The sequence below is a fragment of the Camelus bactrianus genome, chromosome 35 (assembly GCF_048773025.1).
Source record: "Camelus bactrianus isolate YW-2024 breed Bactrian camel chromosome 35, ASM4877302v1, whole genome shotgun sequence".
Taxonomy (NCBI): domain Eukaryota; kingdom Metazoa; phylum Chordata; class Mammalia; order Artiodactyla; family Camelidae; genus Camelus; species Camelus bactrianus.
In genome coordinates this window covers 31,546,322-31,571,428 of record NC_133573.1, presented here as the reverse complement: position 1 = coordinate 31,571,428, position 25,107 = coordinate 31,546,322, and the positions used below count along the sequence as shown (strand labels likewise).

At 52.2% G+C, this 25,107-nt stretch overlaps 1 protein-coding gene across 16 annotated transcripts in view; it reads right to left on the bottom strand.

The window, feature by feature from the left end:
• DIP2C (disco interacting protein 2 homolog C) overlaps positions 1–25,107 on the bottom strand; it is a 274,924-nt gene that overhangs the window by 40,037 nt on the left and 209,780 nt on the right. For 13 of the 16 annotated variants that reach the window (XM_074358494.1, XM_074358500.1, XM_074358497.1 and 10 more), the window contains 13 exons: positions 24,369–24,573; positions 20,045–20,184; positions 17,845–17,981; positions 16,535–16,743; positions 15,480–15,594; positions 14,876–15,077; positions 12,492–12,601; positions 11,154–11,234; positions 6,290–6,413; positions 5,680–5,801; positions 4,749–4,860; positions 4,551–4,660; positions 993–1,123 (listed from right to left, as the gene is read on the bottom strand). In XM_074358494.1, coding sequence (XP_074214595.1) covers positions 993–1,123; positions 4,551–4,660; positions 4,749–4,860; positions 5,680–5,801; positions 6,290–6,413; positions 11,154–11,234; positions 12,492–12,601; positions 14,876–15,077; positions 15,480–15,594; positions 16,535–16,743; positions 17,845–17,981; positions 20,045–20,184; positions 24,369–24,573 — 1,798 coding nt within the window. The remainder of the gene's footprint in view (positions 1–992; positions 1,124–4,550; positions 4,661–4,748; positions 4,861–5,679; positions 5,802–6,289; positions 6,414–11,153; positions 11,235–12,491; positions 12,602–14,875; positions 15,078–15,479; positions 15,595–16,534; positions 16,744–17,844; positions 17,982–20,044; positions 20,185–24,368; positions 24,574–25,107) is intronic. The other 3 variants (XM_074358496.1, XM_074358498.1, XM_074358504.1) reach the window with 1 other exon arrangement.

Sequence of the window (25,107 nt, the reverse complement as noted above, 5' to 3'; positions counted from 1 at the left end):
GCCCATTTTCAGCAGAGAACTGAAAGAACGTGGTCCCCACAGCCACCGCAACGCAGCTGTGAAACACTCCATCCCCCTAAGGTGCGCCTCGATTCCCTGCAGTCAGCCCCGCGTTCAGCTCTGGCCAGCGAGCCGGCCTGCTCTCCATCTCTACGGATCTGCCTTTTCTGAACATTTCCAACAACGGCACCATGTGATCCAATCACATCATACGCACTTCACGTGGCATAATGCTTCTGAAGTCCATCCATGCTGTAGCCGAATCCCACTGTGTGGGTAAGACAAACCCATTCACCAGCTGGTGGATATTTGGATTGTTTCCTTTTGTTTTTTTTTTTTAATGAAGGCTGTTATTAACATTTCAAGCCTCTAGCCTGTATGGACATAACGTTTTCCCTTCTCTTTGGTAGATACCCAGGAGAGGAACTTTTTGGTCATGTGGTAGATTTGTTTACTTTGTAAGGACATGCTAAACTGTGGTTTCACTACTTTATAATCCCATGACAATGTGTGAGAATTGCAGTTTCTGCACACCCCTGGTTACCATGCTTTACAGCGCAGTTTTGAAAGCGCGGAATCCGAGTCTTCTAACTTCATTACTTTTTGTCTTTCTGGTTACAGCCTTCAGTGGGCGTGAAGTGGTATCTCGCTGGCTTTAATCTGCCTTTCCTAGTAAGCGTCAAGCATCTTTTCAAGTAATTATTGGTTATTTGTATTTTTGATGAAGTATCTCCTGACAGATTCCCCACAGACAGCTTCTGGGAATGGGTGCAGACTGCATCTCTGCTGGCTTCAGCAGCTCCACGGAGAATGTGGAGACCACAGCCGGCACTCCCCAGCACCCCGGGAGCAGGGCTGAGGGGAGGCCCCGCTGCAAGCAGCCCCTCCTGCAGGCGGTGGCCCTCCCCAGACACTAGCATTCCTCCACAAGTGGTGTGGAAAAGGGTGTGTGGTGTGTTTATCACTGTAAAGACCCGCAAGAGGAAACTCACCTGCAGAGGCACCAGAGCACAAACCCGAGTCCACAGTAAGGGTCCAAGCAGATGGCCACTTCCCTAGAGGGGTAGAGCTCACACTGCAGCTTAATGGAACGGCAGAAGGCACTGGTGGCTGCGTGCGACATCTGCAAGACAGCAAGGCCGCATCAGTGCACAGACACCCACCCAGGGACACCTGGAACAGAACGGGCCACACCAGGTGCCCAGGACCTGGCGTCTGACGCCCACAGGTGACTCCAGAACAGAGGGCCGCTGTGGCCAAGCTTTGGCTCTGTTAGCAGAGCGCGGGCTGCTGGCATTCTCATTAGTCTTCTCACGTTCAACCAGCAAACCACAAGCAAGCCTTCCAGGTCCCCAGGCACCTAGAAACCCTAGGAAGCGAAGCAAGGACGTCTTGCGCTTGAGTAGCGGTCCTGCTGCAACGCCCCCTGCACCCCACGAAGTCGGGGGTGCATGAGCGTTTGCATCTCTCTCCGCGGCCCACCGGCACCGCACCCGCTGTGCCACAGGGGCGCCAGCAGAGCGCACTGCACGTCCGACTCCCATCTCAAGGGTCAGGAAACGAGGCTCCGAAGGTAAAGGTCTGCTGCAGACCACACACGCCTGTGCACTGAGACGTGTCGGCCACCTGACGGCAGCAAGACCCACCCTCATTCCCTCTCCGCAAGGCCACAGGAAAGAGCCTCTCCAATCCCAAGAACCAGTCCCACTACAGTCAGTATGTGATGGGAATTCTGTTAAAGCACTGCAAAATGGAGCCAATGAAACCAGCTTTCTCACAGAGGCTTTCTAGTCAGTAGGATCCGGGGAGTGGGGGAGCGTCAAGGTAGCGCAAGTTCACAGTCCTGAACTAGCTCCCGCCAGTGCGGCGTGCGCGCCCCGCAGGGCTGGGCTGCAGAAGGGACCAGGGTGGGGCAGCATAGAGTCCCGGGAACCCAGCCACAGGCGTGGGAGAGTGCTCGCCAGCCACTTCAGGGAAAGAGAAGAGAGACCCAGAGCTGCGGGGAGACATGCATCCTCCTGAAGCCCTGCCCAGACGACGGCTTCGTCGTGGATATTTTACTGAGTTCATACAAGGCAATGTAAGATTACTCTACAATCTAACACATGAGCAATTCTTTTTAGTTTGTTTTCAAAGCCACAACACTTGTTTAAAGAAGAAATGAGGCTAGGTTTATCAAACATTCCTCCAACCTCCTGCCTGCGGCATCAGGAGGGGTCAGTAAGATCCCAACTGCCAGAACGACCCACATTCTCAGATCAGCATCTGAAACAGACCTTTAGTGAACCCTGCTCGGTGCAGGTGCCCCTCACAGCTTGAGAAATGAGCTCCAGCTCAGCTCAGCAGGCACTAACATGCTGCCAGAGCACTTGTGTGCATCAGGCACCGGGTCAGCGACTGGGATGTGGAAAGGAGGACGTGGCCTCTGCCCTCAGGAGCTTGCCACCTACTGGGAAGTTGGGAGACCTGACAACGGCAGGGCCGGCGAGCACCAGGGCAGAGACAACAGAGGGCCATCCTCACCCCCCTGTGGGTGGGGCTCAGAGGTGTCTGGGCTCTCAGGGGCAAGGATTTCAGTGTAGTGACCAGAAAGTGAACAGGTTAAGAAAAAAGCAACTAGGAAAGGTGAATGTTGATCCCTGAGCTCATTCCAATCTTGGACCTGCCAAAGTCACAAACTCAGAGCCCAAGCTGGAATGCCTTTCCAGAACCTTTTAGTAAGAGAGACTCCTGCAACCTTGTACTTGGATAAAGAATTAGTTTTCCAAAAGCCCAAAACAACAAACTCTAACACTGCTCTGAAGGAGACACTGAGAGCAGATGATACATCCCTGAGAGCAGGTGGAGGAGTCAGGGCTGAGGCCAGGGTATTTATTTTAAGGATGTGTCTGTGACGCTTTTAGCAGGTTTCCCTGCCACCACGGTCCGGCTTTGGCTGGCGTGGAGTGCCCACGCCTGGGGCACACATCGGCTCACACTAGCTGCCGTGAGCAGGAGTGTGCTCCAGAAGCAGACCTGGGGAAGCACTAGGACATCCTGCAGGGATACTTGTAAATCACTTATCTGACAAGGGAGTGAAGCCCATAATACATGGGGAATTTATAAAACTCAACAAGAAAACAATGCATTCAAAATGGCAAAGGACTTGAACAGAAATTTCTCAAAGAAAAGATACAAATGGCAAATAATCACATGAAAGGATGCTCAGCATCACCAATCTTCAGTGAAATGCAAATCAAAATCACAATGTGATGCTATTTCACATCCATTAGGATGACCACTACTGAAAAAACCAATAGAAAATAAGTTAAGTGTTGACGAGGATGTGGAGAAATTGCAACTGTGCACTGCTGGTGAGGCAGTAAAATGGGACAGCTACAGTGAGAAACAGTATGGCAATCCCCCCCCCAAATTAAAAACATAATTACCATATGACCCAGCAACTCCACTTCTGGGAATGCATGTAAACGAACTGCTGCAAGGTCTCGAAGAGACGTCTGTGCACCCACGTTCACAGCAGCATCACTCACAACATCTAAAATGTGGGAGCAACTCAAGCGTCTGTTGACGGGTGAACGGATAAGCAAAATGTGGTCTGTACCGTGAAATAGGAACACAGCTTTAAAAAGGAATTCTGATATATACTTCAGTGTGGATGAACCTTGAAGATACCACACTCAGTGAAATAAGCAGATGTGAGAAGACATGTACGAGTCCACATACGTATGGTGCCCAGAACAATCAAAAACAGAGACAAAAAACAGAGCGGCTGTCGCTGAGGGAGAGTCAGTGTTTAGCGGGAAAGAGATCCAGCTCCATAAGATGGAATGGCTTGTGGGAATGAGTGGTGGTGACAGCAGCACAGAAGTCTGAACGTATTTAGTACCACTGCACAGTTCGCTTAAGTGGGTTAAGTGGTAAATTTATGTTATGCGTGTTCTGCTGCAATTTAAAAATTGGGGAAATGCCAATGAAGTAGGAGAACTAAATGAGGAAAACTATGCGAACTCGGCAGTCAGAACTCGGAGGCGGGTAATAGGGAAGGGCTTCCTGAGGGCAGAGAACTTGTTAACGGTCCCTTGACAAGGACATCGCCTGAGCTGTCAGGGCCCTAGTTCTGGTGGCACGCGCAGCGGGTTCCAGCTTCAGCAGGAAGAAGGATCACTGCGGCCGCAACGAGCAGCATCCTGGCGAGTTACCATGAGATCCACGTTAAAAAGGCAAGGACTCCAAGCGTACAGAGTTTTGTAATAGACAAGATAGCGAGATTTGAGAACTAGCAAGAAAGAAAAACATACGCAGTTTTTTTTTAATCAGGGACTAGTGAGGCTGTGTTCACATACAAAGCAGTCGGAGCATTTAGAAGGAACCAGTCAGCCTCGCTAACTACTGAAACAGTCATGCATTTTACGGCTCGAACAAAACGCACAAGTGTGCCTCTCTCCGTATTTTGCTGCCAGGCCCCACCAGAGCCCCGTGTGCGTAAGAATGAAAACTGACCATCACCGTGTGGTCTGCTAACTACACGTGATGCAGACTGCATTTCTCACCTTCACTCCAGCTAGCATCCCAGTTGTGGACACACTAAAATCAAGATAGGCTAGCATGTCTGGGTTGGAAGGTTTGTAGATCTGGGCAGGCCGCTTCTTTGGCAAATCATCTGGAGAGCAAAACAAAGCTGTTAGCATCTCTGACTTAACAGAAAAGCATTTAAGCAAACAAACAACTGGGCTAGTTCGAGGACCAACCTGTGTCCAGTATGGGGGGCCACGCCCTGACATCTACGGCTGCAGCTGCCTCCCTGGACCGCAACAATTTACAGATCAGTTGTGTTGTCATCAAACAGGCAGAGCGGCTCACCTGAGGGTCAGAGAGCAAAGAGCGGAGAGGTAGGGGTAAAGGGTGGGGTGGGTGCGAGCTCCAGACGGAGGCCGAGCAGCTTGGAAGGGGCTCGGCCCGGCACACAGCTGCCGCACAAGGGCTGGTGTCGGCCACCAGAGGTGCACGTGGCCAGGAGCTGGACCACCAAGCACACGAGCAGGGCTGGTGAGGGCCGAGCCCCTGCGGTTCCCAGACCTGAGCAGTGTCCACACTCAGAAAGCAGCACCCACACTCACTGCTCTCACCGCCAGCTCTGTCCCACCAGAAATGACACATTTCCACGTACACCCTCAACACTTTCTATGGGGGGTAATGGCCACGAAGTTCCTCCCACACAACTACAAAGAAGAATCCGCTTCTGATGTCCCTCATGGTTCCTCTTTCAAGGGGAAAAACATCTAATCCTCTTAAGCTTCCTCAGGCCAAAAACATTAAAACAAACCTGTACTTTCAAAAAGGTACAGGACACTTCTAAATCTTGAGCAAAGAACTTTCAAAAACGTATGACTTCTCCACCTGGTTTGGTTTGGTTTGGTCCTTGGGTCTGGTGGGGAAGCTCCCAGCACCCACAGGGATGCCCTGTCTGGGGAGCTGCCTCGATTCGGCAGCATCGTGGCAAAGCTGCCCGCTAGTCCTCACTTCCAGGCACAAGTCTCAGCCTTGCTCACAGAACTAGATGGTGAGCCCCTTGAGGGAAGGAGCTGTGACTGCAGGCTCTCATGCGACCCGACACCCGCACCTGGCCCTGCCGTGAGAGCCCAAGCTGTGATCTGCAGGCCCACATGCAGGCCACGTTACCTCCACAATCATCTTCACCGTAGGCAGTGTGGTTGCGATGTTCTGCGGGTGTGGAGGACGGACGGTTATCGGCACACACCCCGCGTACAGGCAGCCATAAAACGCTGCGATGAGGTCTACTCCTACACGGTGGGAAAAGCAAAAGTTCTTACTTGAAACAAATTGAGCTGTTTAATGGCTGTCATGCCCGTCAGCAGAACTACCATCCTGGAAAAAGCCAGACGGCTCATGGGTAACGGAGACCTTTAACAGACTCTTTCCTCACCCTCGCGGGTTTGTTAAACTGCGGGGACGACTTCCACTCGGCCCTTTCTTTTTAGGCACAAGATGTCAAAGCAGCCAAGAAGCTACTTGCTGTTGTTTCTCTAAGGATTACTCAACTCTGAACTACGGATTAAACGAACTCCCTCAAATATCTAATAAAACAAATTTAGATAGAAAAATCTGTGTAAAATTACTGCTTTGCTTGTGCCCCCGTTACCAGTCGTACAGCGCGCAGCACAGTCCCAACTGACAGTGAGCAGACACAGGGAGCCAGGCAGGAGCCGGCGCCCACTTCTGGTGCTAACACAGAAGCAGCACCCAGCACCAGCAGGCGCCTGCTTCTTACCGGGCGGGTAGACCAGAGCAACGTGGTCCCCGTCCTGCAGGTGTCCCCTCTCCATCAGCATCACGGCTATCTTCTCAGCCCGTTTATGCAGCTGGACACAAGTCAGCGAGTTTGCTATCGTTCCCTGAGTAGCACAAGAGCAAGTAGGGAGGACTTTAGAAACAGACCAGCTTTGTTAAGGTATAGTTCATATACCATACAACCCGCTTGTTTAAAATGTACAGTTAAATGGGTGCTAGTGTCTGTACCGAGTTGTGACCACCGCCACAGTCAGCTTTAGAAGGTTTTTTGTCACCCCCTCAAGAGACCCCATCCCATTAGCATTCACTCTCCTTTCCCTCCCACCAGCTAAGAAGCACAACACTGAAGAGGTATCTAGAAATACTATTAACAGGGCATTTAAAGAAATAATTATTTGACCTCAAAAATAGCTAAAATTTCCACACACAAAAAAAAATCAACCTAGTAATTCTGGGACTTAAGTGTACCTGTCATGGGCAATACAAATGAGTAGTAAATCTGTAGGACTCATACTATGAAAAATAACTCATTAAAAATATTTTTAAGAAGGACCACATCAAAAGTCAGGGAGGGCAGAAAACAGACAAACCTCCAAACAAGTAACAGGCAAAACAAAACGAAACGAAAAAAAACTATGAAAGAAAAAAATGAATAGTCAAGTTCATCTAACGTAGACTTTTCAAACATGCAGAAGCAATTGTAAAGCACACTTAGATTGAAAAGCACCTTTGAAAAGCACTAATAGGGAAAATCAGTAGCAAAATGGGTACTAAGAGATACCAAAGTACACACACTTACTTTATGCCAAAAAGAAAAGCATGAATAAGCTGCAAGTTACAAACACGAAGTAGCCAAAGAAAGTTCCTCCTAAGGGCGAGGCTTTCGTCTGCACACATTCCCGGGAAGAAGAGAGCACTGTCCAAGCTATTTAAAAACTGCTCTTTATAATCACATCCTACTTCACAGGGATGGACAGGGTGAACGACCTTTCCTTAAGCAGCAGGCGAACTGGCCAGGAGCGTCAGGTCAGCAAGCCCCACAGGTGAACAGTGACCATGGAAGCCCAGGCCAGACACTTTTATTGGGGGGGGAGCTTCCAAGGAGCGTGAGTGAGCCAGTGGGGAGCCGTGGAAAACAGTCACATGTGCAGAAAGGAGTCCAGAGGAGCAGCTGGTCATGCGGGAGGAGAACGTGGGGACAGAAGAGACCAGAACCTTCAGGGCCATTAAGGAACACTGGGGGCCCGGTGGCGACGTGTGGGAAGGTACAGAACTCCCACCCAAATGGAACACATGCCCGGCGGGAGGGGCCCAGAGGAAGGGAGAACCGGTTACAAGGCATCAGGACAGAACTGCCAGTGCCTGGTGTTACTCTCAGGGTCCCGGGTGGCCGCACCCACCCTGGGAATCAACACGCGGGGGCCTCACTGAGGGAGGCTGCCAGGCGGCTGCCTGTCTGGCTCCAGCCCCGTCCTGCTGTGCCAGGACCAGGCCCTCATGTGGTGGACAGGCTGAGCTTACATGTCTCTGAACTGAACCTTCTCATCCCTTAACTGTGTTCCTTCTGAGGAAGGTCTAAAAATAATAGCAAGAGATGCATGAAGTGGAAGAGCCAGAGAGGAGAATGCGGCAAAGCTGGGTCAATACAGAGAGACCTCCAAGACCGGTGTCTAGAAATCTAGCCCAAACGCTGGAACCTTTCACCTCAGGAGAAATGCCGCTGCTTTTCAGCTACACATTTTGTATTTTCCACTCGCTGTCATGACAAACATGAATGTCACGGGTCCATGAAGAAGTGGGATTTATCCTTAGGTCACTGGTTGCCTGGCATCCTCAACATTCCTGGGAGAAGCTGGATGTTCCATGGGGAAGCCCACTGCCTAAGGAGGAGGCTCTACGGAAAAGCACCTCACAGGAAATTAGGGCTGCGTCTTCCCAAAAGAGGTCCTGGTTGGTGCCATGACAGGATGGCAGTGCAGGGTCATCTACCACGCGACCCCTGTTCTGAAGACAACAGCTTTCAGTGTCAACGACTGCCAATTTAGCACCATTTACAAGTTTTACATTAAATTAAATAATGACAACTGAAAATTTAACGAAGAATGAAGAAAAAGCCAAGTAAGATTTACATTTTAAAATTCCAAAGAAGAAAAAAAGGTTTAGAGTTGGCTGGTGTTTCTCTTTAAAAAAATAACAGATGCTCTTTTGTATGAACTAAGTTCCCAGGATGCAAGTCTTCCACGATTTGCCATGACTCACGTCCCCACCCCTACTGCAAATCTCACACAGCTCTTACCCCACCGACTGCACTGCCAGGGAGGAGACCAATGAGTGGTACCGTTTGCAACAGGCAAGAACCAAATGGGTCCCCGTTTTAGGTGAGCCATGACCAAGCTGGGGAATTCACAATCGATGGAAGGAGCTGTCCGGGGTGCCGGAAGCCTGGAAGAGCTCTGGGGCCACATGCTGGGGGAACAGTGTCTGAGTTTACTGACTGAAGTATAACATTTCAGAATGAATATCACTTATTTCTTTTCACCTTTTTAAAATATTGCTTTTAGAAAACATTACACTGGGGTGCGGCTTGTGTTTTATTTCTGTTGGACAGTCCTGAACTAGAAGGTTAAGTGGAAACCACATTGTAACGACCATGGACATGATGCTCCTGAACTTCGGTTCCGGTTGGACATTTGTTGTAAGCGCACACAGCGGGTCAGAGAGGGTGGGAGTGAACACAGATGTCTGGCTCTGATCTGACCCTTCCAGGCGGTCAAGCTGTGGCTGCCTCCACGTCAGGAAAGCCTCCGGAGATAGAGGCCACTGTGGGCCACACGATCTCGGTGCTGACCTGAAGCAGATGTTCTCACAGCCTTGAGCTCCACAGTTCACCCCGCTGATCCGCGGATGAAGCGCTTTTCAGAGTACGAGTCGTTCCCAGTGACCACGTTTCTCCTAACGAGCAGTGCCCAGCTGGAGCAAAGGACCATGAACACAGAGTCTGGGAATGGGGACGCAGGCCCCACAGGTCACACCTGCTGACAACAAGCCGGGTGTGCCCACATCACCCTACCGGCAATCTGAGGTCTGCCCCGCTGACGGCAGACCCCCAGGAGAGACGCAGTCAGAGTAGCGCTGTCCCCTCGTTCCCTCCCACTGACGGGATGTAGTGTGTGAACCTGCCTGAGTAACTTTCGGGTCTCTGTGTCTGGAGTGGGGGGGGGGGGCTACTATTTCCTAGGCGACTGCTTACACTCCACAGAGTATCTGGGGCAGGCACGGCGGCCTTCGCCTCGCCCAGCCTGAAATATGACAGCGACCCCAGCCTGGCTCTCGCTGCTTGCAGGTTCCAGAGGCGGCATGCCGTGTGTCCGGGCCCACGTCGCCAGGCAGCACCACTGCACCGCTCAGGGAGCCGAGTGGAGGCCATCTGAGCAGGCGTCCTTCCCAGGGGCTGGGGGACAGGCTGGAGTGTGGCTCCAGCTGCCACCCTGCAGGTGCTGCTGGAAACCTCCCGAGGCCACACGAGAGGCTCTGGAGAAAGAAGGCAAAGCCACGAGCAGCCTCCAGGGGAAGTGCTTTGTGCAGAGGACGGAGGAGTCAGAAAGGGCGACGCGAGAGAAACACAGGAAGTGTCAGAGCCGAGGGCCAGCTGGGCAGCAGAGCCAGGGAAGTGGTCTTGTCCATGTTCACAGGCTGAGGAAGGAGCGGAGGAAAGACAAGGAAAGCGGGCGTGTTTCAGATGCAGGGCTCCTAGCAACCACGTGGTCCTCAGGGTTCCTGCCGTGCACCTGCGAGCCCGAGGGACAGCGGAAGCCTTAATCCTGGGAAGAGGGTCCAGGAGGCCCCAGGGTAGGCACCAAAAGGTGGGGTACCAAATTCTCCTCACGGGGGCCAGGGTGCAGGAGTGCTTTCTAAGACCCTCCAGGGGGGTCGCCTTGAACAGACACAGCGAACAAGGACCTGCTGGGATCAACTCAGCTCGCAGGGCAACTCAAGACAAGCTGTGACAGGGGAGGATGGGGTAACTTCTGTGAACTAAATCACACAAACTGGTCAGAAAGCTGGATATCCGAACTAGAGATTTGGGGAGTAACTTATATTATTAGCATTTCTTTTTACTTGACTTTAATCTATTGCTTTAAAAGGCAAGAGGTGCCTTGGTGCAGTAAGACTTTGATATTAAGAGACTGATCAGCCATCACTTCTTAAAGTTTCAAGCACCCTTACTGGTCAAGAAGACCTACATTTTAAACCCATTTTCCAGGCTTTATTTCCAAAGTAAATGAAAAGTTAACAAGCATATTAAGATTTTTGCATTTAAATTTCTTGCTGATACTATCTGCTTGTATGTTTAAGGCCTCCTTCTTGAACACTATTATGCAACAAACACCTGCTGAGTTTGCTTCTCTAATCTGAAACGTGAACACATAAACCTCAAGGATAAAATAGAAATGATTTTCATTCCTAAGAATGAAAGCCTGTAATTAAAACATGACATCTTACTTATAAAAATGTAGTTTAGTAAAAAAAAAATAAATAAATAAAAATAAAGACATTAATATCTCGTAAGTCTGCAACTATTCTCTGTTGTAGGCATTCAGCAACTCACTCTGGGGGGAAGACATTGCAAAAAAATTGCTAAAAGACACTACACACATACGTCCAGATGCTCAAGCCCTTATATTTGGAAGCAACCCTTCCTAGGTGAAGAGGTCTCAGTCAAAACAGCAACAAACACACACGTAAATAACGGGAGTCAGGGAAGGCTGCGGTGGGAGGTGTGGCCCGAGAGAGGGACACACAAGCTCAGGCACGTGCTCCCACGGGGACGCCCAGGGCCTCACCCTGCAGTTGAGCAGCGTGTACAGCACGTGGTCGGGGGTGGTCTGCGCCCTCCACTGCAGGACCTCCGAGAGGAACAGGAACTGGAACAGAGCACAGCCGTTAGGTCCAGACTGTCCCGAGGGCCGGGCTGACCGCAACATTTAAACTGGCGTGGTCTGCCTGAGTGCTTTCAGGGGGCCTGCACACAGCGAGGGGATCGTCCCTGACGAATACAATCGACAGAACCAGCAGGTGCTTACGATGCTTTCCTGGCAGCGACCTGAATTCACCGTGCCTGATTCAGACTCACAGACCAGAGGGCTGGTGCCCTGCCTCCATTAGGGAAGAGTTCTGAAACCCCCCCTTGGACGGGAAGACTCCGTTCACTCCCCTCACAGACAGATTAGCTGACACAGAAAACCCCTTCCCCTGGGCTTCCAGAAGATGCAACAGTGATGTCTGGGGGCTGCAGTGACAGAATCAGATCTACCCTGTTTCAAGAATGGAATCTCTTAAGTTTGTTTTTCAATGGTCATCCCTGAAGTCGTTCAACAGCACTGCAAAGCACACAGCCTGTAGGCACCAGGCTGACAGTCTGGTGACAAGGATGGCCCTATTTCACGCCAGGACACAGCACGAGGGTCAGGATATAGCAAATACCACATATTCACCTTAATCCACGACTGAGAGAAATGCACCACGAGCTGGGGAACATGGTGATCCACTGCTTTCACTGAACACGTTATCATGTGTTACCCCACTGGCAGTATCTTAAGTGACTGCTTTGTCACATTTCCTGGGAGCCCCTCCACAGCAGGACTACCTTTGGGAGAGCGGGAGGAGTTCTGGGGCTGAATGGTCATCATGGGGACTCGCAGCCACACGGGACCAGTTTTCATGTTTACGTGGAGTTTCTCCCACAGATCCCAAGGCTGCTTTAAGAATGTCTGCCTCCCAAACCTGGGTTCTGAACTGATGTTTTCTTGAATTCCAACAATCAAAGGACTGTAGCTTCGCAATAATGTGGCTGTGAGGCCGCCTGGGTGTCACACCAGGGCTGTGGGAGAACCAGGAACAAGTGCTCAGGGGATACAAGGACAGGAAGGGACCCACACTGGCCGCAAGCCTGCCAGTCCTGGGACTGTGCTACTGTCAGGTGTCCCCCAACACTGCATCTCCCAACAAACACGCTTTCCTTATAAAGCCACATGGTGTCGCTTGCGGGACCAGGCGGGCAGGTGGAAGACAGGGACACTGACTGGGCTGGCAGAGAGGGAGTGGGAGTCGATGACGTCTGTGGTCCGGCCCTTGGGCGCCAGGTGGAGAGGAACTGGCGAGGTCTGGCTCTCTGTGCTCACCTTCCGGGCCTGGTCATTGTCTTCTATCTGGCCCAGGTCTCTGCCGCTGGCCTGTGCAATCCGCTTCCCAGACACCAGGTTCCCCACCATCACGGAGGCAGGGCCGATTTCTGGAAAGAAGCAGCGGCACACACGTGAGGAAAATGTGATGAAGTTCCTGAAAACACGACCTCCCGCTTCGGTACAGAGCTCACTCTGGAGAACCCTCCCGAAGCCCCAGCTTTGAAAAGTCTCACGAGAACAGGGCTTCAAGTCAGCCACTGCGACGACAATGACAGCAAACGTGAACCAGCCCTGACAAGGGTCCACAGAGCCACACTCCTGCCAAACTTCCCGGGCTCTACAGAGTCGCTGCCTTTGGTTTCCAGCTGGGGTGCTGCTAAGACCTACTCACTCCAGTGACGATGAAAATACCGCAGAAGACAAGTCCAGAACTTAGCACGTGACACGTCTCAAAGTAGGCAAAGACATGCGTCTCGCTCCTGTTGTCATCACGTCAGTGAGAGCTGACCATCAACAGCAACAGAATACCGTATGTGTTTGGTAAGTGCCTCTTTGGATGAATTCAAGGAGTAACACGGCAGAAGGGGGAGGACACAGTCACTCACTCATCACTGTGAAGGCTTCGGGGTCTCCGGGCAATAGCAAACCGACCCACACCCACATGGCCCACACCCCTCCTAGTCGCTATTACTGACTTGATCACCAACGCTCACTCCAGAGTCTAAGAAGCATTTCAAGAGGGAAAAGCAGATACAATCCATCCTGACAGCTTTTCTTTTTTAATGAAAGAAGTTTCTTAAAGAACTACAGAAACTCTTTCAAAATTTCTGATTGCAAGAAACCATAGATACCTTTCTCATATTACCATTCACACATTTGCATTACACACATGCATAGAAACCAAGACCTCAGGAGGAGGTCAGACGCTGCAGAGTACAGGGCCGGTGTGTGAGTGTGGGTCAGTGGGGGTGGGGGGGGAGCAGGAGAGGAGGCTGGGAGAGCTTCACCGAAAGAGCCGCAGTATAAGATCACAAAGATCACGCGGCCAACTTGTGTTTCATCCCTGGCTTGATCAAATCCATGCCGAGAGCCCCCCTGTGTCAGTCCCAGTGCTGTTCACACCCAGAGGCCAGAGGAGACAACAGAGACTATTTTTCATCCACTTCCTAGGCTCACGAAGGGCAAGCTGTGTCTTTCAGTGGCTTTGCCACTTGAAGCAATTGCCCGCAGAATAAAGAAATGGACGGTTCGGTCAAATGTGACTCTGTCCTACACGACACTCACACAAGCCAGGGACTGAGAGGGTTCAACAGAGGTGAGAGGAAAGAAGTGGAGAAGGAACATTAGTTAAGGAGTCAGAATACAAGAGAATAATTTAAGAGGAAGAGCAGTGCTTATCACTGTAAACACAAACCCAAGGTGCCAGGAAAGCAGGCATGCTGTGACTTTCTAGGTCTTGCGCCAGGAGAGGATCACAACCACCCCACGGACGCTGTGCTCAGAGGGCACAGCAGCGAGCGGCCCGGAGTCAGAGCCCCGGTGCCCACGCTCCTCCTCACCCGAACCTGGAGAGGCCGCCCACCCCATCTCAGCCAAGCTCCCTTCCCGGGGGTGGGCTGGTTCCTACAGCCACCACCAGCTGTGCTGGGCCCCGTGCCCCCTGACCACCTCTAGCTGACTTGCCCCTATACCTGGCCCCACTGCCACCCTATCGGGGGAGCAGAGAGCCGTCAGGTCTGGCTCTGTCTCTCCTGCACTCTGGCCCCACAGCCTTGGGTCAGCTCCTGACCTCCCTGTGGCATAGCTTCCTCGTTTCCTTGTAAAATCTGTGCCATGTACGCATTGTCTGTCGTCCTAGCACCCTGGCCTGAGGGCGCCCGGCCTGCCTGAGGTTGGCACGTCAAGCTAGAGGCCAGGACCCCGTTACTGCACTGGCAGAGGGGCTGCTCCCCCACCACCCGTGTTCTTGCAATAAATTCCTCTCCACTGACAGCCGCGTGCAGCCCGAAGAGCAGGATGAGCTGTGTGGAGGATGACTTGGAGGTGGTGCCCACGCTCCCCAAGTGGCAGAGCAGCGCAACTCCTCACAGGCTTCCACATGCTTCCCGCGTGTCGACTCACAAAACATGAAAGGAAGCCTCATGCTCATCTGGGCACAAGGGAGCTGTGACCCTGACAGGGTCTGTGCCAAGGGCCACCCAGGAGATCGAGGTCTGAGCCCCAGCTGCACCCAGAAGAGATGCCACATCCCACCGCACCCTGGGGAGAAAGGGGCTGCGTGGGAGGGAGCTGAGTTCCCCGGGAGCATGTGATGGGCGGCCGGAGGGGGAGGCTGAGGACTTGCTGGCAGGGACCCAGGCCTGCACGACCTCTGGACATACCTGGCTGCTTCTGCCGAGGCTTAGGCAGGTTGGTGACGCACGTGTGGGGGCACATCAGGACATTGCAGGGGTGAAGCGAGCCCTCCAGGAAAAGCTGCTTCGTTTCAGACAAATGGATCCCCCCGAGCGGGGTTTTGGGGAGGGTGTTGGCCGGAACCAAGGCCAGACAGTAAACCCCAACTTGATGTATGCTGTCGATCGCCTGCAAAGTCACGGAGAGGAAACTGTGTGAAACCAGGTGTGACGGACAGCCCTGTAGCAGATCCTCAGATGTGCAAACCCAGCACACAGAAGCCGACATGGCACAAGCGGGGCCCCTGGCTCACCACACCTCACTGAGCAGAATGCACCGCGGGACATGTGGAACAGCATGCACGTGCTCCAGGTCATAACAGAAACGTCCCCTTGAGACTCCGCAAGCAAGTGGGAGCCAGTTCTGCAAATCCCCGAACCCCGACCCGAATCTGTCTGTACAGCCACCTCCCTAGGACACAACTGTGAGTTCACGGTCGATACAGCTGCTGGGTGAGCACAGGGATGACCAGAGAGCACAGCAGCCACACCCCCAGAGGTGAGGGGCGCGGGGGGGTGCCAGGAGGACTACCTGCAGCACCCTGCTCATCCACTGGAAGCTGTCCTCCTCCGTGGAGTCCGGCCTCTGCTCGGCCACAATCACTATCCTCTCGTCATGTAGGACGGTCACCGAAAACACGGCGATCCTGTGGGGACAGACAGGATAGCGCAGTGAGCACGTGCTGCAGATGCTCACGGAAGCACCAGCCCTGCTGGAAGGAGCTTCGCAGCTGGCTCCCTGGGCGACAGCGGCCTCTGGAAGGAAACTGCAGCTTCAACTCCCATGCGCTCAGCAAGGTAAGCACAGCTCTGGGGGAAGCCTGGGGGCGCCAAGGGGCAGAACCGCTCACATTTCCCGTGGAGCCCGCCTGTGGCTCTGGGCGCCGGCCTCTGCCTCTCAGTATAGACAGAAGGAGCCGTTGTCAGAATGGCTGAAACTTGGCGAGCCGTGCAAGTCACGTCTTGAGTTTGCACCTGTGAAGCAACTCTCTCCCATCAGCAGGAAGCTGTCGTCCGGGAGCTAATGTGCCAGTTTTCCACTAGACGTGTCTGCCTCTCAGAGGAAGCGTGGGCCGTGGCAACTGGACCTCTGGGGTGCCCTCTGCACGTGCAACACGCAGCTTCACCTCCTCCCACACCCACTTGCTTGGCAACCTGAGGAAGATCCACAGCAGCGATCACGCCCTCCAAGTGAGCAACCCCTCAGGAGCCGTGGACAGTGGCTCAGCGCTGACCATGTGCCAAGGTGGGCGGGGGGAAGCCCAAGAGCCACTTTCCAGGCAGCTGGGGCTCAACCATCACCTCTGGGTCATTTGAAATGAGCTGCAGCAAGAAACGCTGGGCTCCTTCCTGTGTAGCTACTTACAAAAAGTACGTTTCTCAAACGGCTATTCTTACTTAACTCGGAAGGGAAGTTGCTGAAAATACATTTATGGGCTCAGGAAATTTCCGTAAAACTGGACATTCAGAACCTCGTGGAAGTCATGGACTCCAGTGGCTTCACTTCACAGAAGAGGACAGGTTGTCCCATTAGAGCAATTTATGAGCTTTATCTAGAAAGTGTGGTCTGCGGAGAAGTGCGCTCACCTTCCTCGGTAGACGAACTTCATGGGCTCCACGGCCAGCGCGGTGGCCACGATGTCGTCGGCGTTGTGTCTGCGCCCGCTGACCACCATCAGCCCGTCCATCTTGCCCACCGCGAAGACGAGCCCCCCGGGGCCAACGAAGCCCAGCAGGCCTGTCCTCACGAAGGGGTACTCGCTGACCGGGGCCCCCGAGCTCGTCACCGGGAACACCTGGGGACAGGCGGCTGAGTGCCAGGGGGGGGGGCCCACCCTGCCCTCCACCCTCCACCCTCCACCCTCCTCCAGGGGGGCTCCTCACCTGGACCCAAGGAGGAGCCCCAGCCCCTCTTAAGAGGACTGTGGTGGTCTAAAACCAACTAAATCTTTTGCTAATAAAACCACAGCATAAAAGTAGTGAGTGGAGAAGAAAAGTGCCTTTTAAACAACATCTGTCAGTTGTGAAATGCTCCCTATTCATTACAATCCTATTTTTCCTTATTGAAAATGCACTGGAAAGAAACACACAGAGGAAGCAAGCCCCACCACAAGTTCAGACTCGACCCCAGTTTCCTCCAACCCGACAAGTAAGTCACACAGAAAAGACCGGTTTTGTTTAGACCGTGTCTCGCTCAGTTTCAGGGGCATTTTAGAAACTTGAATCCACGTTCAGCAACGCTGCCTGGACCAGACACCATATTGCACGTGTTCACGTCCAAAATCTACATGTTTAGAAATTTATCCCCAAACAATTCTCATTTTCTCACACACGACTTAGTCAGAATGCGCTCCTCCCAGGGTCGCGAATCACGTGGTCAAAGGACATACCTTCTGAGGAAACTGGGTGCAGCGCTGAGGCTGAGCCCACTGGCCTTACGCCCTAGCCTCCCACCACCACGCTAACCGTGCGCGACACCCGTGAGCACACATGCGCGCACGCTCGGGTGGTGCAGGCAGTCACCTGTGCAGCGTGTGTGTCTGTTCACACCCGGCCAAGTCTGGCTCCGGATGACAGGCCCTGAGGGGCCGCTGCTCCCGGCCCTGCAAGACGGAGCCTGCGCTGCAGGCGCCCAGCCGCCCACCTGTCTGTCAGCGGTGCTCATACTAAACGGGCGAGGAGAGCAGTTTTAAAAAGGCCCCTTTCAAAGAAACTGTACTTGCTCTTTCCCAGCTCCGGTTATGAGGTGGGAACAACGCTACTCAGCCACATTTACTGAAAACCATAAAAAATGGCAGGAGAAAGGGCAGCTATTTAAACGACTGTGAATGTGTTTTATGTTTCTCTCTCACATGTTTCATGCACCTGGTAGTGGCCATTTGTCACCTCCCACCTACCTCGAAGGTGTTCTTGGTCATCCCCGAAAGGCCGTAATAGGATGTGCCCGTAGCAACTGCACACACGCAGAGCTCCCCAACCTCGTCCGTCCGGCACAGCTGAGGAATCCCATCCGGCTTCACCGAACACATGATGGCTGAGCACAGACAGGCAGTACAGAGAATGTCAGAGAGGCAGTGGGGAGGAAGGGAGGCGGAGAGAAGAAACAAATGGATTCAAAAGAGAATGCAAGTGCACAGAGCAGCGTCTACAGCAAAACATCAGATCTCACAGTTGTAACATCAGGAAATAATTCCAACCACTTTAATTTTAGTGTGTAAATCGTATTTAAGGGAGTAACCCTTTCTGCCATCCAGATACGAGGGTGACACTTAGAGTAAGCCTGAGGGTCACTGCCACACACTGCATGTCATTATCAAGTGCACACAGCCCCCGGGACGCAGCCTGAACTCTGAGACTGGAGAGCACAGAGCACCTCTCCAGCTCTTCTAAACGGACCACCTCCCAATGGCCACGGGCAGCCTAGTCTTCTCTCAAATTCCCGCAGCACACACCGCGCCCATGGCGACCCGCAGAGCACGGGCGCTTTGGGATACAGCTCAGGGAGGTGGCATGAATGCTGCGAAGGCTGAGCTTCAGGAAGAGCTAACAAGGCTTCCTGTGACCCCGTGGTTGGCACCGAGGGGACAGGACGTGCTGCGTCAAAACCAGCCAGCTGAAATACACGGAGACAGATGCTCAGCTCACTCCTGCTAAGAGAAGTTCAAGGAAACAAGACACTGAAATATTCTTCACCCCTCAGGTTGGTGAAAGTCAGAAAGTCTGAAAGTGTGCCAGGGACGAGGGAGCGGATGCAGAAGGAGGGTACCCCTACCAGTGGCAGGAATGTGAATCCCGCAGCCGGCCTGGGGACACCCGGGGTGGACAGCTCCGTGGGCGTGTGCCCATCCACTCTTGCTCACCCATCTAGAGACGGGAGCACAGGTGAGCTATACCCTGCGTCAAACACCCTGCAGCTGCAAAAAGTGGGAAACTGCCCAACAGGGAGGGTTTGGATAAACTATCACGTGTTCAGACACTGTAACACTACTCGGCCTGGAAAGGAACCTGCGAGCTCTTCACATGCTGCTGACAAATGAGCTTTAAGATGCAGGACCTAAGGACACACAGGGCTCGATCATCACATGAAATTAAAAAAAGAAACAGGAAAAAGAATATGCGAGTGTGTGCATGTCTGCACATGTATGTGCACATCTGTGTGTGCACACCCGCACGTGTGTGCATGTCTGTACGTGTATGTGCATGCCTGTATGTGCATGTACACGTCTACAGTGTGTGCGTATCCGTAAGTCTGTACACGTCCACACGTGTCTCCACTGCGGTTGCCTCCCGTCGGAAAGGAGGCTTTTTATATTTTATAATCATCTCATCTTTTGAGGCTGGAAACCTGGGGAACTATTACTTATTTGAAAAACAAGTATTTTTTAAAGCAAGAAAGAAATGGAGGCCGGAGGCCTGGCCAAGGCAGCAGCAGTGCGGGCACGTGGCCGGCTGCAGGGGGTTGCATGTGAATGCAAGCCCCCCCTTCCCCCCAAAGGTGAGACCACACCTGAGAGCACGAGGACCCTCAGGAGGGGAAGGCCAAGATCCTGGAGGAACTGCCCCAGGAAAGGGCGTCCTCTCCCCAGGAACACCACGTGGGGAGTATGGGACACGTCAGGGACCCTCCAAACCAAACCGGGCTCTGTCTCCCGCCAGCAAGTTGCAGGAGGTGCCCCAGCACAGGGTAGGGGAGAGAGGCAGAAGGGGTTCAGCAAGGAAGGCCCTTCTCCCAGGGTCTCACCTCTGCTCAACATGCAAACGGTCTGTGACTTTTTAAAAAGGGCTCTCGTTCCGAAGGCAAACCCGGCGAAGGATCCAGGTGCCCAATGTGCCAGGATGACCGGTGGGAGCCGGACCTTCGCTCAGGGGGCCAGCCGCCCAGGTGCTACTGGGAGTGCAGGGCAGCACCAGTGCCCCCAGGGGTCCCAGGGCGCACGCGGCATAGAGGCCCTTCCTCAGCTTCACGAACATTCTGGGTTTTCTTCTGTCAGGTGAGGTGGTGTTATGGAGCAGCTTAGCAAACACTTGAGAAGACTACAGGTCAGGCTGGGGGCTGACCTGCATGCACACACTGCCTGCGCCTGGGGCCACACTCACCTCCAGGCATCACGAGGCCGACGTCCTGCACAGTGAGTACAGACAGCTTCTCTTCTGAGTCCACTCGGATGACCCCGTAGGTCAGGCCATGCATGGAGAGAACGCCTCGGCCCGGGGGCTGGTTGCTGTCATCTGTGGGCCTGTAACAGCAGTTTGCGTCTGATTAGAAGCGCGCCAGCTGTCAGAGCACAGGCACATGTGTAAACATGCTTCACGCAGACCGGGGCTGCACCCTTGGTCCTGAAGGCCTCTGAAAGCCAGCATGGCTGCCACGTGTCCCCGTACCGTTCTTAGCACCCACTCTCTGTTTAGGGGACACTAACGTCGACTCATCTACCTCCAAGTGCCTCAAGCATGAAGACCCTGCAGTGCTCCCTCACCACCCTGCCTCCACCGCAGACGGCCCATTCTCCGTTCCCCACTCCCTCTCTCTGTAAGGTCGGATTTTCCAAGTTTGAGAAGTGCTGAGAAGGGGAATCCCATCCCCAAGAAAGAGGGCAGCAGTGAGGAGAAACGGCGGCTCAGTGCATCCAGCCTCCAGGCCCGATGCGCACTGTGTAGGCACCTGCTCTGTCGTACCTGTGAGAATTGGGAATTGTCTGATGAGACGAGCTGTGAGTGTTGGGGAAAGCACAGTCCCGCCACTCCCAGGCTCTGCCTTCTCTGCTGTCCCGGCCTCGCCTCCACCCTGTTCTTCCCATGGCCGCGTGGCATCCGGCCTTGCTCTCCCTTCAAGCCCTTTGCTCTTGCCTCTGGCAGGTGGCCACGTGGCTTTCTCCCTCACTGTCCTCCAAGGTGGCCCCAATATTTCACTGCTCATCACCCCACAAAAATAGCTCTGCCCACTGCTGTCTCCACAGCAAGCATCATCTAACCATCCGTGCAGGCTGCCTCCATCAGGGACTGAACTCCCTGCGGGCAGCAGGGTTTCCTTTTGGTCATTGCTGGACCCCACCCCTGGCATAGTATATTGCAATAAACGTCTGCTGACAGTCGGTGAATAAATAGCACATTTCCAAGAGCATGGACTTTATCCCTGCAAACTAAGGTTTCTTCAATGTGAGCAAGGTTAGAGTGCAATTCAGGTAAACATCACATTTCTTTCTGTAACTTTCCACATACAAGTGCGTAATGTAGTTTTAGGATGTAAAATATGGACTTAAAATAGAAGTTTCCTGTTTGGCCTTAAAATATCAACAAGATTTATAAGGAAACTAAAAACATAAATGGGAAAAACATAAAAGTTAAAATTTGCAAAAAGATCTCATGTGAATCAAGTAACTGGTGCATTTTAGAAAGAAGTGTGTGTCCAATGTCAATTACACCTCAATTAAAAAGCAAAGAAGCGTAAGAAAGTCTGAAAATAGAGCTTTTCTGTCTGTCACAATCAAAAAGAACAGCGCTGACGGGATGTAAAAGAAGTCTTCTGAAATAGTAAGACCCACGTGAAAATACCTGGAAATGTGCCCCAAACACTGGAATCGATACTGATCCCCTCTTTGGCTTTTTCTTTTCTAAAGACCCCAACAAATCGACACTTTGAGATGGAAGACAGAGGAGCCAGGCAGGAACCCTCTGTTGCCAGGACTCCCTCACCCCCGTTCTCAGTCAGGACTCCACGTGAGGGTCAGAAACCTTAACCCTCAGTGTCTGCTGTGGGTTGGCTCGTGTCCCTCGCAAAGGTGTGTCCCAGTCCTGACCTTGCGAACCTTAAGTGTGACCTTCCTGGGAAACGGGGCCCTTGCAGGTGCGATGAGTTAAGATGAGGGGCCCTAAATCCAATGACTGGCGGCGTCCCTCTAAGAAGAGACAAGAGAGACAGACTCAGGGAGAAGGCAGGCTGGTGGAGGCGGAGCCCAGGCTGCTGCACCAGCGGCAGTGGGAGAGGCGCCTGGAACAGGGTCTCTCTCTGAGCCCCGGAGGGAGCCACTCTGCGACACCTTCACCTCAGACTTCCAGACTCCAGAACCAGGGCAGTAAATTTCTACTGTTTAAAGGCACCTAGCAAACGAATACTCCGAGTAATAATTTAAAAGTACACCTGTTTTTATTTGTAAAAAGCCACATGAAAGCAAAATGCTGGACTAGCCATGACACACACCAGGTATGGGAAGATTTAAGAACTTAGGTTGCACCTGAGACGCCAGGAGGGCAAGTTTTTTTTATGACCCAACACCGCACAGTCTGCTGGCTTAGTCACGAGGTCCACTTTCCTGCGTCAGTGATAGTAAGAAGCAATGTTTAACCCACAGCAGAGCCTCTGCCCAGCCATCCGCCCCCTTTCTCAGCACTGCCCCTGCCTCTGGCCTAGACGATCAAGCACTTCTCAGTTTCCTGGGAGTTTTCTTTTCAAGATATTTTAAAGTAAGTGACATGAGTAACACGTGAGCACAGCAAAGCTATGGACGAGCCACACGCTGCAGGAGGACACAGCAAAGGCCAAAGCCTCTGTTCACCCTCCCGCCCTCCTTCCTCCCCTAGGCAGCCCGACCCACATGTTAAACCTAAAGCTCCAGTCTCTTAATACGCATTTCCTATAAAAAATGTGCACACACACGTATTTACATCCCAAGAAAAGCAGAATCACATGCACATGCTTCTGCAACTTGCTTTTTTCACCAAACAGCTTGCAGACCCTCCCACGTAAGTGTGTGCATGTGAGCATATAAGGCGTGTGTTCTGGACACACCTGTGAATTGACCCATTTTAATTGTTACATGGTATTCAGCGATATGAATGTTTATTTTATTTCATTTAGTTTCTAAGCATTTGGAAACATTTCGGTTAAGATACATATCTAGAAAGCGAATGGAAGACTCAGGAAGCACATGCATTTAAAATTTTAATAAAACCCAAGCACCTTCCCAAAAGACTGTCACGTTGCAGTCCCACTGCCGCGAGTGGACGCATAGTATTACTTTTTCACTCACTAGACGCACGTACCGCACCATGTACTCAGAATGCTGCTCCAGCATTTTGTGTGTTAACTAACCCACTGCTCACGGGGACCCCCGGGGACAGGCACCACACTTTCCCCTGCAGGCAGGAAGTGCCCCGCCCAGGCTCCAAGTGCGGCTGGCATGCCTTCAGACCCCACGCCCCCACCTCAGGGCTAGGCTGCCCCGCAGCAGTACCCGCTTCTGCACACGCATGCTGACGCTGACCACCAGCCTTACAACTGCTCCTAGTGTGATGAGTAAGACGCATTTAATCTGTCCTTCCGTCATATTAACCAAGTCAGATGATCTCTATCTCTGTCAACAACTTCCTAGGAAATAAAAAGTCCAAGTAGTAGATTCTGGTTCCTGGTGCCGTATTTCCTCATCAATTTAAATTGTTATAGACTTTAAATTTCTTATTCAATCAAAATAAAAAGTTGCTTCTGATACTTTAAAGATTTTCAATTTCTCAGTCTGTTAGTCAGGAGGTCTGGTTAATGTCACATCAACAAACATCTGAAAGCATCAGAAGGTGTCTTTTTTAAGGACAATTTTCCAGTGAATTTTTGGGAAGCCAAATCTTTTAGTAAAGAGAGCAGAACTCATGGACTTTGTGCACAGAAAGGTCTGTTGTTCGTTCTTACAACGGAGCACCCTGGTGTGACATGAACCAAACCCTACTGAGAGACAGAACCCAAGGTGCTGAAGAGTAAGTCGTGCACAGGCTGCAGGCGTCCCTTCCCACGTTAGTGTGGGTACCTGGGAGCTGCTGACAGTCAAAGCGCCTGTCCGGCCCTCTCGCCCCAGGCGAGGTGCGCTCCCACAGGTCATAACCACGGATCGGCCCTGACTGTCCCCGACGGCTCTGAAGCAGGTGGTGATACCACAGCAACCTAGGCGCCTAGGGCACTGAGCTTGCTGGTCTTGGCAAGAGCACCCCAAAGCCCAACCCCACGGGGCCGGAGATCCCAGGCCCGAGAGCCCTGAGGTGCCACCAAGCGGCTCAAAAGCTCAGAAAACCAGTGTTTTAGAAGTGCAACATGTGCAGTACTGTAGAAGGCAGACAATGAAGAAGACAACATGAAAACCATGTGGCAAAGGGCATGGGGTGGCCACAGAAATTTTGCTTCATCCAACATTTACTCTGTTCCACCCTTGAGTGAAACCTGGGCCTGATACAAGCAAATGAAGATGCAGGTGACCTGCCAGGACAGATGTACTGCTCCTTGGACCTCGGACAGACTCCCACGCACTCGGGAATTACTGCGAATCTTGAGAGCGAGACGTGTCCTTGTAACTAATGTGTCTCGACTACTTCAGAGAGCCCACTCTAGCACATACAAGGGAAGCCTCATCTCGAAAAGCTGGGCCCTGCTCGCACTCACGCTGAGACAGCTGTGATGACTGCCGGGCCTCTGCCAGCTGCTGAAAGACACCGCCCCCAGGCCGCCCCCTTGGAGCAAGGTAGCCAGTACCTCCGGATGGCCACAGTGAGAGCCTCTGGTGAGCTGGCGCAGGGACAGATGACTTCCTGGCGTAGGCCTTTACTCTGGAAGACATTGAGAAATGCGTCGCAGGATGAGATAGACCCTAGAGTGAAAGAGGGGACGGTCATCAGACAGTGGAAGTGTGTGACTGGTTAAAAATATCCTGTAATACAAAGTGCTTTTAAAGTTAGGGTTTAGGCACATGAGGAGTTAGGCAGCATGGAAAATACATCATTTAACATAATCTATCATTTATGTTACAATGAAAGATAGCACTCTCAAACACAGAGCTCAAGAATTTAAAAAACGCAAAATTCTACACTTAATCAAAACCGTTTTGCTGACGGATGGACTTCAGTAACTTTTCTGAGACTCACTCTACCACTTTCAATATGCATGTTTGTTCCAAGAGAAGGGTAAGTCTACACTCAACTAAATGAAAACGTATTCTTCCACGTTAACGTCAGTGATGAGATGAAGGTGTGGTTACTAGGAACCGATCAGCTGGACTACTTCCTGATACTGTCTTCGTGATTCCTGCAAGACACACTACTCTGCAGAATTACAGGTAAAACCAATTGTGCAATAAATAGCCCACAATTTATGGACTTACTCTGTAAATAGGAGAATCACGTAT